At 39.5% G+C, this 13,512-nt stretch overlaps 1 protein-coding gene across 2 annotated transcripts in view; it reads right to left on the reverse strand.

The window, feature by feature from the left end:
* LOC140195905 (clavesin-1-like) overlaps window positions 1-11,462 on the reverse strand; it is an 88,444-nt gene extending 76,982 nt beyond the window's left edge. For both annotated transcript variants that reach the window (XM_072254576.1, XM_072254568.1), the window contains exon 1: window positions 10,893-11,462. In XM_072254576.1, the coding sequence (XP_072110677.1) occupies window positions 10,893-11,281 (389 nt within the window). In that variant the 5' untranslated portion in view covers window positions 11,282-11,462. The remainder of the gene's footprint in view (window positions 1-10,892) is intronic.
* Between the last annotated feature and the right edge of the window lie 2,050 nt (window positions 11,463-13,512).

A 13,512-nucleotide genomic window follows, 5' to 3' on the forward strand; every position in this document is an offset into this window, starting at 1 on the left:
TTGTACTGTGTGGCTCAAATTAAGATATTTAAGCTGGAAAAAAAAAAGCTGATTATGACCTTACAATTTCCAAGAAGTGTTACAGAACAAAACACAGAAAACACTGGAGGAAATTAGCAGGTCAGGCAGCACCTGTGGGAAAGAATAAACTGTCAACGTTTCGGGCTGAGACCCTTCTTCAGGACTGAGAAGGAAGGGGGAAGATACCAGAACAAAAAGGTGGGCGGAGGGGAAGGAGGCAAGCTGGAAGGTGGTAGGTGAAGCCAGGTGGGTGAGAAGTATCAAGGGCTGGAAAAGAAAGAATCTGTAGGCGAGGAGAGTGGACTAGAGGAGAGAGGTAGGAAGGAGGGGACCTGCGGGAAAGTAATAGGCAGGTGAGAAGAAGTTAAAGGTCAGAGTGGGGGCGATTTTTTGGAGGGTACCCAAATGGAATATAAGATGTTGCTCCTCCAACCTGATGGTAGCCTCTTCTTGGCACACAAGGAAGTCTTAGTTTGATATGTCGGAACAGGAACAGGAATGGGAATTAAATTGTTTGGTCACCAGGAAGTCCTGCTTGGGGCGGATGGTGTGGAGGTGCTCGACGAAGTGGTCCTCCAATTTGCGATGGGTCTGACCAATGTAGAGGAGGCCACAACGGGAGCACCAGACAGAATAGACAACACCAGCAGATTCGCAGGTGAAGTGTTGCCTCACCTGGATGGACTGTTTGAGGCCCTGAATGGAGGTGAATGGTCAGGTGTAGCATTTACTCCATCTTTAAAGAAGGAGGACATCTCTGATTTCCTGGAATGGAAAGCTGCATTCTGGGAACAGATGCAGCAGGGAGAAAGAAACTGAGAAAAGGGCACAGCATTTTTATAGGAGATAGGGTGGGAAGAGATAACCATGGGAATCTGCAGATTTGTAAAGGTTGTCAGTTGACAGTTGTCTCCAGAGATGGAGACAGAGAGATTGAGAAAGGGAAGGGAGGTGTCAGAGACGGACCAAGTGAATTTAAGGTCAGGGTGGAAGTTGGAAGCAAAGTTGATAAAATAGATGAGCTCAGCATGGGTGCATGAAGCAGTACCAATGCTGTTGTCAATGTAGCAGAGTAAGATTTGGGGAGTATAACCAGGGACGGCTTCAAACATAGACTGTTCTACATAGCCAACAAGGAGACAGGCATAACTGGGACCCATGTGAGTGCCCATGGCTACCCCCCCCCCCCGACTGTGGAGAAAGTGGGAGGAGCCAAAGGAAAAGTTGTTCAGGCTGAATGCCAGTTCGGCCAGATGGAGGAGGGTGGGGGAGGGGGGTGGGAGGGTTGGTTCTTTTGTCAAGAAAGATGCGGAGAGCTTTGAAACCTTCATGATGGGGGATTACACAGACATTGATTTACTTTTGAAAATCAATTTATTTTGCATCACAAGAATATTGTAATATTCTGTCTGCGGCATGTATCTCTGTGGCTATGAAGCCACTGCAAACAAAGTTGTTTTCATTGTACTGTGCCTCACCAAATGCCACAAGACAGTAAGCTCAACTTGACTCAAATCAGAAAGCCATGAGTTACATGTGAAATCTTAATTTAGTAGTTTCCGGCACTCTAATCTATAGAAAGAGAGTAAATCAAAGCCACATATGGGTGTGGTGCTGGGGGGTGAAAATGCTAACAACCATGTATTAATTTAGCACATTTCCTCATGAATGTTTTCAGGCCAATACCTTGTATTTCTGTTTCACCTTTCTGTTACTGTTAAAATATATTTTTCACTGAATGGAATTGTTGCTGTGCTTCCTGTTTACAGCAGGCCATCAGCATTATCTAATCATAATCCAGATTTGAGTCTGGGTCCCATGTTTGAAAACAAACATGATAACTGTCATTGAAGTAAATATTTTGCTGTCAGGCACTAATTACTGAGCGCAGTGCCTGAGAAAAAAGATTTACTTACATTTTTCCCCTTTGTCTTGTAATAACAAAAATGTTTTCTATCAACTAACAATGCTGCATTAAATAAATTTATGAAAATATGCAATTTAAACAGTATTTACATCATAAAACTGCACTGCAGTTTTGAGTAGAGCTTATTGATTTTTAATGTAGCAGATGTCATTAAAATATTCAAATAATATCATGCTATTTTGTCAGTGAATTGGCAGCGAGTAAGACCACATCGAAAAATACATTATTCTGGACCCTCACTGTTTTTTCTCTACTTGCAGCTTTTTTTTTAAATGTTCCAAAAAAAGACCCTGAATCCACATGATTTTGTTCTGTGTCCCTGCATTGCTAAAAAGGTATTTCTATTTAGTGGCACTGGAAAACATACAAAGAACAGTGACAAAGGCAGCCTGGACTTTAAATCACTGAGCCGCAAGAGAAGCAGCTGTTCTCTCTGGAGAAAACGATGGGCAAGGGGAACATGATCCAAGCTTTTAACATCACTAACAGAGCTAGGAGGCACGATCGCAAATCAAGAGGAAATAGATTGCAAAGTACCGGCACACTGTCACAGAGCACAGAGGATATGGACTCTGATGTACATTTCAAAGGAAATTGGCAATCTGAGATCAGAGAAATGAATTCAGGGCTAGGGTTCGAATTGAAGTAAGGAGACTAAGCTGGAGGGTTGAAAGGTTTTTTCTTCTGTTCTCACCTTTCAATGTATTTGTTTTGGCTAAGCATTAATGTGAACGTATACAGTAGCTCCAAAATTAATACTTATAAAACAAATTTTATTTTTACACTAGTATAGGTGTAAATAGCACATTGTATGACCATAGCAAAATATCCACTTTTAGATTTCATTGCTGGTGTTCTGGATGACTCGTTCACTCATGACTCTTGCCCAAAGAGGTCATCCCAAACCATCTTCGTTTTGATCAAGTGCATATACTCTGAATGTTCATCTGCATCACAATCTGTTGATTTAGTCAAGTGACAAAGCTAATGGAATTTATTTTAGCTGTTCATTTTCAATGTTCTTACCCCCTGACACTTTGCAGATGCTGAGGATTTGGAGCGTGGAGTCATGTTTGATGACTCACCTGGCCTGTGTCCTAAGGTTTCTATTCAAGAATTACTTGTGGGTCTTATTCTAAACAGGCAAAGTTTTTTTATTTAAATTAATAGATATGAGAAAGGGAGGGAAGGATAAAGAGCCTAAATAAGATGTTTATGTAACCATTAATTATTAATTGTCTTTGCTTAGGCAGTAAGTGACGTATGGCCTGAGGAGTGTGGTAGAACGAAGGGATCTGGGAAAACCATAAGACCATACGACATAGGAGCAGAATTAGGCCATTTGGCCTGTCGAGTCTGCTCTGCCATTCAATCATAGCTGATCCTGTTCTCCCCATAACCTTTGATGCCATGTCCAACTAAGAACATATCAAGCTCTGCCTTAAATACACCCAACAACCTGGCCTCCATAGCTGCCTGTCGTAATAAATGACACAAATTCACCACACTCTTACTAAAGAAACTTCTCCACATCTCTGTTTTAAATAGATGCCACTATATCCTGAGGCTGTGCCCTCTGGTCCTAGAATCCCCCACCATAGGAAACAGCCTTTCGTCATCTACTCTGTCTAGGCCTTTCAACATTCCATAATACAGTTCCATAAGTCATTGAAAGTGGTGTCACAAATAGATAGTATCGTAAAGAAAGCTTTCGGCACATTGGCCATCATAAATCAAAGTATTGAATACAGGAGATGGGAGGTTATTTTGAAGTTGTATAAGATATTGGTGAGGCCTAATTTGGAGCATTGTGTGCAGTTTCGGTCACCTACTCAGGAAAGATAAAATAAGGTTGAAAGAGTACAGAGAAAATCTACAACGGTGTTGCCAGGTCTGGAGGATGGGAGTTATAATGAAAAATTGAATAGTTTAAGACTTTATTCTTTAGAGCATAGAAGATTGAGGGGAGATTTGCTAAATGTATACAAAATTATGAGGGGTATAGACAGGGCAAACGCAAGCTGGCTTTTTCCACTGAGACTACAACCAGAGATCACGGGTTATGGGTGAAAGGTGAAAAGTTTAAGGGGAACATAAGGAGAAACGTCTTCAGTCAGAGGTTCATGAGAGTGTGGAACAAGCTGCCAACACAAGTGGTGTATGCAAGTTTGATTTCAACGTTTATGCGAAGTTTGCATAGGTGCATGGATGGTAGGGGTGTGGAGGGCTATGGTCCTGGTGCACACCAATGGTAGTAGGCAGTTTAAATGGTTTGACATGGACTAGACGGGCCAAAAGACCTGCTTCTGTGCTGTACTTTTCTATGACTCTAATAAATATATTTCAACTGAACTCGATATAAATATACAAGAAATGAGAGTGGCAGTAGGTTAATTGCTCTTCAGCTGTCCCACTATTCAATAAGATCATATCTTGACCTCAGCACCATTTTCCCACTCCCTCCTCATATCTCCCGACTTCCTTGCAACTCCAATATCTGCCAATCCATGACTTGGATATTCAGTGATTCCTTTTTCTCAGCTCTCTGTCATAGAGAATTCCAAAGAATCACAACAGACCAGTAGAAAAAAAACTTCCCTCCATCTCCATTTAACAATGGCAAAATTGTTTCTGAAACAATATTCCATAATTCCAGATATTACTACTGGGAAAACAAAATTATATCACAGCTCAATAACTTTTCAACAGAACATTTGCTGCCTGATATGCAGATTACACAATACCATATTTTGCTCTTTAAGGTTCAAATCAGGCAAAAGAGGCAAATAATAATCTACACCACAGAGAACTTTGAATAAATGCCAGTGTACATATGATACTTCTCATCCAAGTCACAGTATAAATCAAAAGTTAAAGTAAAATTATCTAACCAATTGCACTTCAAAACAACTTGGGTTCAATGCTAAAGTTTGGGCCTTAGATTCTTTGGTGCTAAAGACTCTGAGGTTGTCAACTCTCCACCATATGCCAATGGATAAAACAAACAGCCATTTCCAGTGTCCAGGAATGTCAAGCATTCAAATCTGCAAGTTGTTATTGGTGATACACTGCATCTCCATCAGCTGCATTGTTGTGATTTTTTATGTAATGGCATAAAATTCCAAGTTTTAATGGCGATGGAAACTTTAGGTCTGGTGGATTTAGGAGTAGGAGAGAGTTAAATAATTTTTTAAACTACTAATGACTAAATAACCTCTCTGGGGATAGGAAAATTAGGTTCATAAACAGATTTCATTAGTCTTCATAAGAACTCCAGCACAGGTCTTTGGCCCAGCATCCATGCTGAGCAAAATATTTGCATATTCTAACCCTGTTTGTTTGTATTTGGCCCCTTTCACCCTGAATCTTTCCTATCCATGTACGAGCCCAATTTCATTTTAAATGTTATGTGTTCCTGCCTCTACCACTTCTCCTAACAGCTTGCTCCATATACATACCTACTACATGCTGCGTGAAAGCCTTGTCCTAAATCTTTCCCCTCTCACCTTGGAGTGGAGTATTCTTCACAGAGAAAACAATTCCTCCTGATGTAAAAATAATATAGTATTCTTTATCATTAGGTTGTTTCTCTGCTGCACATCTCTTTCTTACTTGATTTATCTGAGTCAATTTATTGCAGATTGCTTATATTATTATTGATATTAATTAATTATAGAGCTAAAGAGAAGTACAGCATAGAAACAGACCCTTCGACTCAACTAGTCCATAACAAAACCATTTAAAATGCCTGCTCCCATCGACCTGCCATAGCCCTCCATACCCCTGCCATCCATGTACCTCTCTAAACCTCTCATAAACATTGAAATCAAGCTCGCATGCACCACTTGTGCTGGCAGCTCATTCCACACTCTCATGACCCTCTGAGTGAAGAAGTTTCCCTTCATGTTCGCTTCAAACTTCTCACCTTTCACCCTTAACCCATGAATTCTGGTGGTAGTCCCACCCAAGCTCAGTGGAAAATGCCTGTTTGCACTAACCCTATTTATACCCCTCATAATTTCATAAACCACCATCAAATCTCTTCTCAATCTTCTACATTCTAAAGAATACATTCCTAACTTAAACAATCTTTCTTTATTACTCAGGTCCTCCAGACCCGGCAACATCCTTGTAAGTTTTCTCTGTATGCTCTCAACCTTGTTTACATCCTTCCTGTAGGTAGCTGACAAAAACTGCACACAGTACTCCAAATTAGGCATCACCAATGTCTTATACAACTTCAATATAACATCCTATCTCTTGTACTCTATCAATATATTGACTTACGAATGTCAACGTGCCAAAAACTTACCTTATGACCCTATCTACCTGTGCCACCACTTTCAGTGAATTATGGACATGTATTCCCAAATCTCTTTATTCTACCACACTCTTTAGTGCCCTTCCATTTACTGTATAGGACCCACCCTGGTTGCTCCTCCTGAAATGTAAAACCTCGCACATGTCTGCATTAAATTCCATCTGCCATTTTTCAGCCCATTTTTCCAGATGATCCGTGATAGCCTTTCTCACTGTGCACTACACCCGCCCCCCCCAGTCTTGGTGTCATCCACAAATTTGCTGATTCAGTCAACCACATTATCATCCGGATCATTGATACAGATGATAAATAACAAAAGGACCCAGCACCGATCCCTGTGGCACATCATAGGCCTCCAGTCAGAGAGGGAACCACTCTTTAGCTTCTCTCACAAAGACAGCATCTAATTTAATTCACTACCTCATCCTGATTGCCAAGTGACTGAACCTTCTAAACTACCTCACTTTCAAATCTCTTACCAGCTCTTCCTTCAGTTAGTCCTGACAAAGGGTCTCGGCCTGAAACGTCGACTGTACCTCTTCCTAGAGATGCTGCCTGGCCTGCAGCGTTCACCAGCAACTTTGATGTGTTTTGCTCCCATGTGTGACCTTGTCAATTGTCTTACTAAAGTAATTATTAACAATAGTTATTAGCGTGTAGTATCCAAGTCTATTTTTTATTTCTCATTTACAAAAATGTGTTTTGCAGTTTGCACACTTCCGAAACTATTTTTTCATCTGATTGGTCAGAAAGATTCTCAGACTTTTCCATTTCTGATTCCCTGGAGATAATATAAAGGCTACCACATTGGCTCAAAAGTGAGATGAGGAGAACTCTCCTCTCACAATTTGGAAAGCAGTCTCCTGATAACTGGGTAACATTCCTTTACTCCTAACACATTCTAATGTTTAGATTCTAAATCATTGTGCAAATCCACTCGGAATCCATTGGCAAACATCACCTGGCACAGAAAATAAAAGTTTTTCTCTTGTTCATCTCAGGTACATATTGCACCCCACCCCCCTTCAGTTTACATGTTCAAATTCTAATGTTGCATAATTTTTAATTAATTTACAATTTCTGTACATTACTAACAGTATTTACTGCCATCCATGCAATAAATAGCAGTGAGCCATCTTCTTGGACAGCTGCAATCTGTTTAGAAAATATGCTCATTATACTGTAGCATGGGAGTTTCAGGATTTGGTCTCACTATGGATGAATGGAAATATATTCCCAGCTAAGGATGGAATGTGACTTGATAGGGAAGCTATGGCATTTCTATGTTCTTGCTGCCTTTGTCCTTTTTGTTTGATGTAGCTGTTATGCATCTGGAATGTGTTAATAAAGACTCGACAGTTTGTTGCAGTGTATTTGATACCAGTGGTGGAGGAAGTGAAGATTTAGTCGGTGAATTGGATGCCAATCAAGCAGGTAGCTTTCTCCAGGATGCTGTCAAACTTTTGAAGAGATGTTGAAGTTCTGTTCATGCAGGCAGGTCAATGATGTTTCATCACACTTCTGAATTTCCTTATGGACAATAGAGATTTTGGGCTATCAGGAGGTCAATCATATGCTTCAGCTTATCAGGTTACATATTATGGAATCTGTTTAAAATCATTAACACATTTTAAAAATTATTTTAAATATTATTCATTACAAATTGTGACATTTATTGAACAGAAAGTTAATCTATAATTACAGAAACTTTATATGAGGTTTGACATCTAAATAAAAAAACATGTTGGTATCTCAAATATGGAATTCTTTACAAGAGCAAACTACTCTTGTAGATGCTAGTGAATCTGCCGTGTACTTCCAGACAGGTCTGTTTTGAATTGTACTAAGTACTGGTTTTGATTTAATCTTAAAGTCCAAAAGATTTTATTTCAGTCTTTTAAAATAACAGATTTAGAATATTGTGTTTTATTTTCAATGTTTTAATAGTGCAAAGAAAATGTTGGCCTGCTATTGAACTATGTGATATGTGTGAACTATGTGTTATATCATCATTGTTTCAACTGAAATAAAATAATTATCACATTTTAAGAATTATTGATTAAATGACTTGAATTTTTAGAAGGTACAAGAAATTTATAACCAAATGAAACTGATGTTGCTGTTTTTTTAAAAATGATTCTCTTGGTTCAGTTCACTCTAGTGAGAAAAATGCAAGGCTTTATAAAAAGAGAACAAAAAGTACATTTAATGATTGGTCATTCCAGTGAGGTTCTTAATCCAAATTATGAAATATAATATTATTAACTATAATAAAATCATACATAAAGAACTAGGTGCTGAAAATTAAATTTATTACCAATTTAGAGGTTTGATTAGAAAAGGGTATTTCTTGAAATCATTCTCTATCAGGAATTCTGTTTGGATTGTAAATGGTTTTATTCATAATGTTTACTGAATAAATAAAACTGTCGTGCTGCTAACCTATAAAAGAAATTACTCGGTACTAAGTCCTGTCACAGATCCTGCATTCAACTTAACAATACCGTCAAGGATATTACACTTATGTGAGGGGGTTAAAAATGAAACCCATAGCTGGACAATGGATTTTGGTCTGGTATCACCATACTCTCTGGGGGCTAATTGAATTCACATGACCAGACAAGAACTGTGGGTTTGTGTCCTTTTGTGCACACACAGAGATTCTCCAAATGCCATTCAGATTTCAAGTGATTGAGAAGTACAGAGTTCCTCAGCTTCATTGGAAAGTTGGCATAAATCTTGCTAGTTTCCCCTGAAGTCAAAGTATGAACTTAAGACAATCCCAATGGACATTTCAAGCATAAATTTTTGACAATGGGGCTAGGAGCATTCACATTCAAAAAGCCTAGCAGACAGAGTTTTGAAAAGGTGCCGGATCACAGATATAAAGCACAAGCAACAAATCTATTAAAGGTCTCCTCAGGCATAAAATTAAATCCCAATCTGACCACAGCCAATCTGAACCTTATAAGTTTTCCATTTCTGACCTAGCATCATGGAATTTACACAATGACAGAAGGAAGGCTAGTTATGATACACATATGCTGCATCAGAATATGTAAGCAAATCGTCCTGCATCAGGTAATGAGTTTACAGCATGACGTGCAATGACCTGGTTTATCGCAAGCCAACATTTTCTTTCGTGATAAAGGATACACTTACAGTTAAGGTTATGCAACCCGCCTAGGCTGTAAGGTTGCTGACCCTAATACCCTAATGTACTGTATAACATTTATTAGAATAAAACATTTTGGGTTGGTAATAATAACCTGGCACAAATAGTAAGCACGGATTCAAAAGGGAACGTACTGTTTGATATAAGTTTGAGGAAGTGATGTTGCAAATGTTTTATGGAAAATCCTTGAAGCACATAGGCTTCAAACAGCATTTGTCAAATGGAATGTTGGATTCCAAACTTCTATACAAATTAATTACTTTTGCAGATTATTGTAATTTGGGAGAAGATGCTGAGACTGAAGAGTCAGTTCAGAAATATAGAGTAAACTGGACACTACTGATGAAATTTAATGCTTACAGGACACAGTGACATATGGAAGGAAACTATACCTCCAGTCATCTCAAGAAACAAGACAGAAATTTCTAATCTAAGAGAACTAGAGTTCTTGCAGACAGTGAGAGAATCATATAACCCCTGGAAACCAAGCAGCAACAAAAGATGAAGTGACTAATACCTCATTTTGAGAGCTGGCAAAGTATCTGGAACATTCATGTGCTGACTGGTGACTTTGGCACTTACTAATGCCAGGCCTTATTCACAAAATTGGTGAGGCCTTCCTTTGGCATTTTTGAGTGGGCATGTCATCAGCTCGAAACCCACAATCCAAACATGGAGAGACCTACTCGGCATGAATCAACAGAATAGGTCAGTGTACGAACCAAAACACCCAAAATGACAGAGTACAAGTCAGAGCAACTTTTACTAAAAGTCTCTAGTGCTCGGTTCAGTCTGCAGCTTGTTTTCATTAACAGGATGCAAGGATGCTTTCAAGTTCCAGATGAGCTACCAAGCAGATTTGCAGGACTGAACGACAGCATTAAGGGACAGAACATTAAGTGACTGATTTAAGTGAACTGTAAAAGATTGAAAATAGTAAATGTAGATTGTATTAGGAACTAAATTTGAAAAATGTAGCATTTAAACTGATCTATGTTACAAAGGATTCCTTTACACCAGAGGGTGATCAATCAATGGCCTATAGTTCTGACAGAAGAGTGGAATTAAATATGAAATATTTAATGTCATCTAGGATTGGAGGATCTTTCTAAATAGATAAGCTAAAGAAGTTCACTAAAGGACTTCATCTGTAATTATCTTGTGAATTGCAGTGGTCTGTAATATATGTACTCAGGAAGAACAAAGGCATTTTGAAATCACAGTTCCTGCAATGCTAGAATTAAAATTAATAAGACTGACAAGACCAAACATGGGAGACTGAATCTTAAGAATTTTTTACTGTCCTGTTTCTAAAGGGAAATTCCAGTGTATAATGGTTTTATACTTTTCTTGCAGTATCTGCGCACTACCAGAGGGTGAGCGTTTCTAAAGCACTTTAATCCATCATTCACAGTCAAACTGAGGAAAAGCAGAACCTTTACATTTACCTACTCTGGTCCCAGTTGGCAGCGAACAGCACCAGAATCTTCCTCCCATAGTGATCCGGCTGTTGGAGGACTCCCGGAAAGCCATCCATCAGAGCCCGTTTGATGCCAGGATCGTCTGCTTTGAAGTTTTTGAACATATCTAAGTTCTGTTGCCGATACTGGAAATACTGAGCCAGCAGTTTGAAGGCATCGAAGTGGTTAAACTTCCTGGCTCTCAGAAAACGCAGGATGAATGCATCGTCCGTGCGTAGGAAGCCGATATCCGGGCGGGTTATGATCATGTCTCTGACCTGCTGGATGTCCTGGTGTAAGGCTTCCGCGTTCTCATTCAGTTCCAGCCGACATTTCTCGATGGTTTCAGCACGGAGCCCAGCTTGCAGATGAGTCATTTTAACAGCGACCAAAACCACGACCTTTCTCTTTTTTTTTGGCGATAGGGCTATCAATGATCACACATCCCTGCCACCGCCAGCGTTGTGTCCATTGTCCCTTCTCACAGCCGCTGGGTACGTCAATAGCCTTTGCTTATTGAACATTCTCTTCCATCTGTTGACTAAACATGTTGCTGAAGCGAAGCTACATGGCCGGACTTTCTGTAACATACATGTGCATGTATGAGTGAGATATTGTACTTATTGCTACATAACGATGCAGGCAGGGGCCATGTTCGAGGCGTTTCACTACGATCCAGCACTCCCAATCTATTCATTACAATAAAAACCATGAACTTTCCCCTCAGTGAACAGATACACCCTTGCTTGGCCTTTATTACATGGGGGCGAAAGATAAAATACATTAAAACCCTTTGTTTTTTAAAAAAACATGTATTTTGGTCAAATGCTATGCTCTATGACGGTTCTACTGAAGAAGATCATATCGGATGTTAAAATCGAGCCCAGCTAATTCCAGTGCTGATTACCAAAGGGATATCCTTCACTCACCCACGAACTTTAATCACATTCTTTCAGATTTCTGCTCAAAAACAAAACATTCTGAAAAAGGCCCGGTTGTGCAAGATGAATTGAAGGTCCTGAATTTATGAGTGCTTAAACAAAGGATAAAATCATGGACGGTCGATTCCAAAATCAGTAAAATTCCTGCAATCCCGTAATATAAAAGCAAAATTGATTTAGTCTCTATAAAGCAGTCACACTAACTGCGCAGCTTGTGAAAAACTACATACTAGCTAAATTATATGCAGTCCGCTGGATTACAAAAAAAAACCGTGAATGTTTTTTATTAGAATTTCCCTGAATTATTGTCTGCCTTTTAGTTATATTCGGGTAACAGAAATAAATAGTTACACTTACTTTAGGTTTCTGTAGAGCCTCTTATTCTTGGTCGCTAAAAACAAAATCTTGTCGTGTATTCTTTGGTTTCATTTGTGTAGAATACTCATAATTTTTTGTGTCAAGGTTCGATTTTGTTAAGCTGTATGATTTGAGAATACTTATGTCTATGCCCGTGAGCCCACCGTATGTTCGGTACAGAAAAAAAAACAGCCAGCGTCCAAATATGGAGCTAGGGATAAGATGCAGTATTCTTAAATTTACATTTACACCACCAATCACAATTCCAGGCTTAGTTACCAATTTATTATATACGTCGTTCATCGGAAGCAAGGCTGCATTCGAAATGGGGTCAATGAAATGAAATCAAAGCCCTTCTGACACGTTTAACACGTTTTAGCCTCGAAAGATTTGCACATCTCGTGTTTAACCCACTGACATGCATTAAAATGATGCTGGATTGTAAAACCCAAGCGCTGAAAACCATACAGTAAATGAGCATGTTTTGATAGCGATTTTCTTAGGTAAATTAGCTGCTACTCAGCTCGTTCATGCCTACACGCCGCCATGGAGAGTGGGGAGAAGCCGCAGAGAGAGCTGCTGGGGAGCTGGTACTGCCGGGACCAGCTGAGCAGGTGCATGCGGATGAGCTGCAGATGGAGGAGCTGTTCATGCAGGGAGGTGCTGGTGAGCAGCCATCGAGAAACATACTCGGGGTGCTGCAATGAAGGGCAATGAATGCCGCCGTTCTAAGAATGGAACCTCACCTTAGTGCGGGAGGTTTTTGTGTGTGTGTTTTTTTTTATTCTTCTTTCCTCTAATGTCGTATCCTCAGCTGGGCGGCGGAATGATGTATTTGCCATCAACCGATTTCTCCTGAGTGTTTCGAATAAAGCCCTCGAGCCCAATATATTGCCAGCAATGGGCGTGTTTGTCCTGACTCATCCGCAACACGCTGTGGGGAACAGCCGGGTCCCAATGCCCGTTGCGATACCCTACGCAATTCCATGCAGCGAGAGCTTCAGAACAAATCTCTTTGTCTAGCAATATATCCCGATAAATGTAAATCTAACCTTTTCACTTATTTGTCAATTGTTCGTCAAATTTGAATCACGTGGAGCTTGTGTTCCAGGGGTATGGCGATTTAGAGATGTTTATAAAATCAGTCTATTAATCCAGAGCGCAAGACTAATTATCCAGAGACCCGACTTCCAATCCGATCATAACAAATATGGAATATAACATTAGTTAGTTGTCTAGCTTTTCAAAGTTGTTAGTTTTAGTAATAATAAACGAAACACAAACTAATGGATAACTAGAAAAGAGTACCT

Source organism: Mobula birostris, chromosome 1 (genome assembly GCF_030028105.1).
Source record: "Mobula birostris isolate sMobBir1 chromosome 1, sMobBir1.hap1, whole genome shotgun sequence".
NCBI lineage: Eukaryota > Metazoa > Chordata > Chondrichthyes > Myliobatiformes > Myliobatidae > Mobula > Mobula birostris.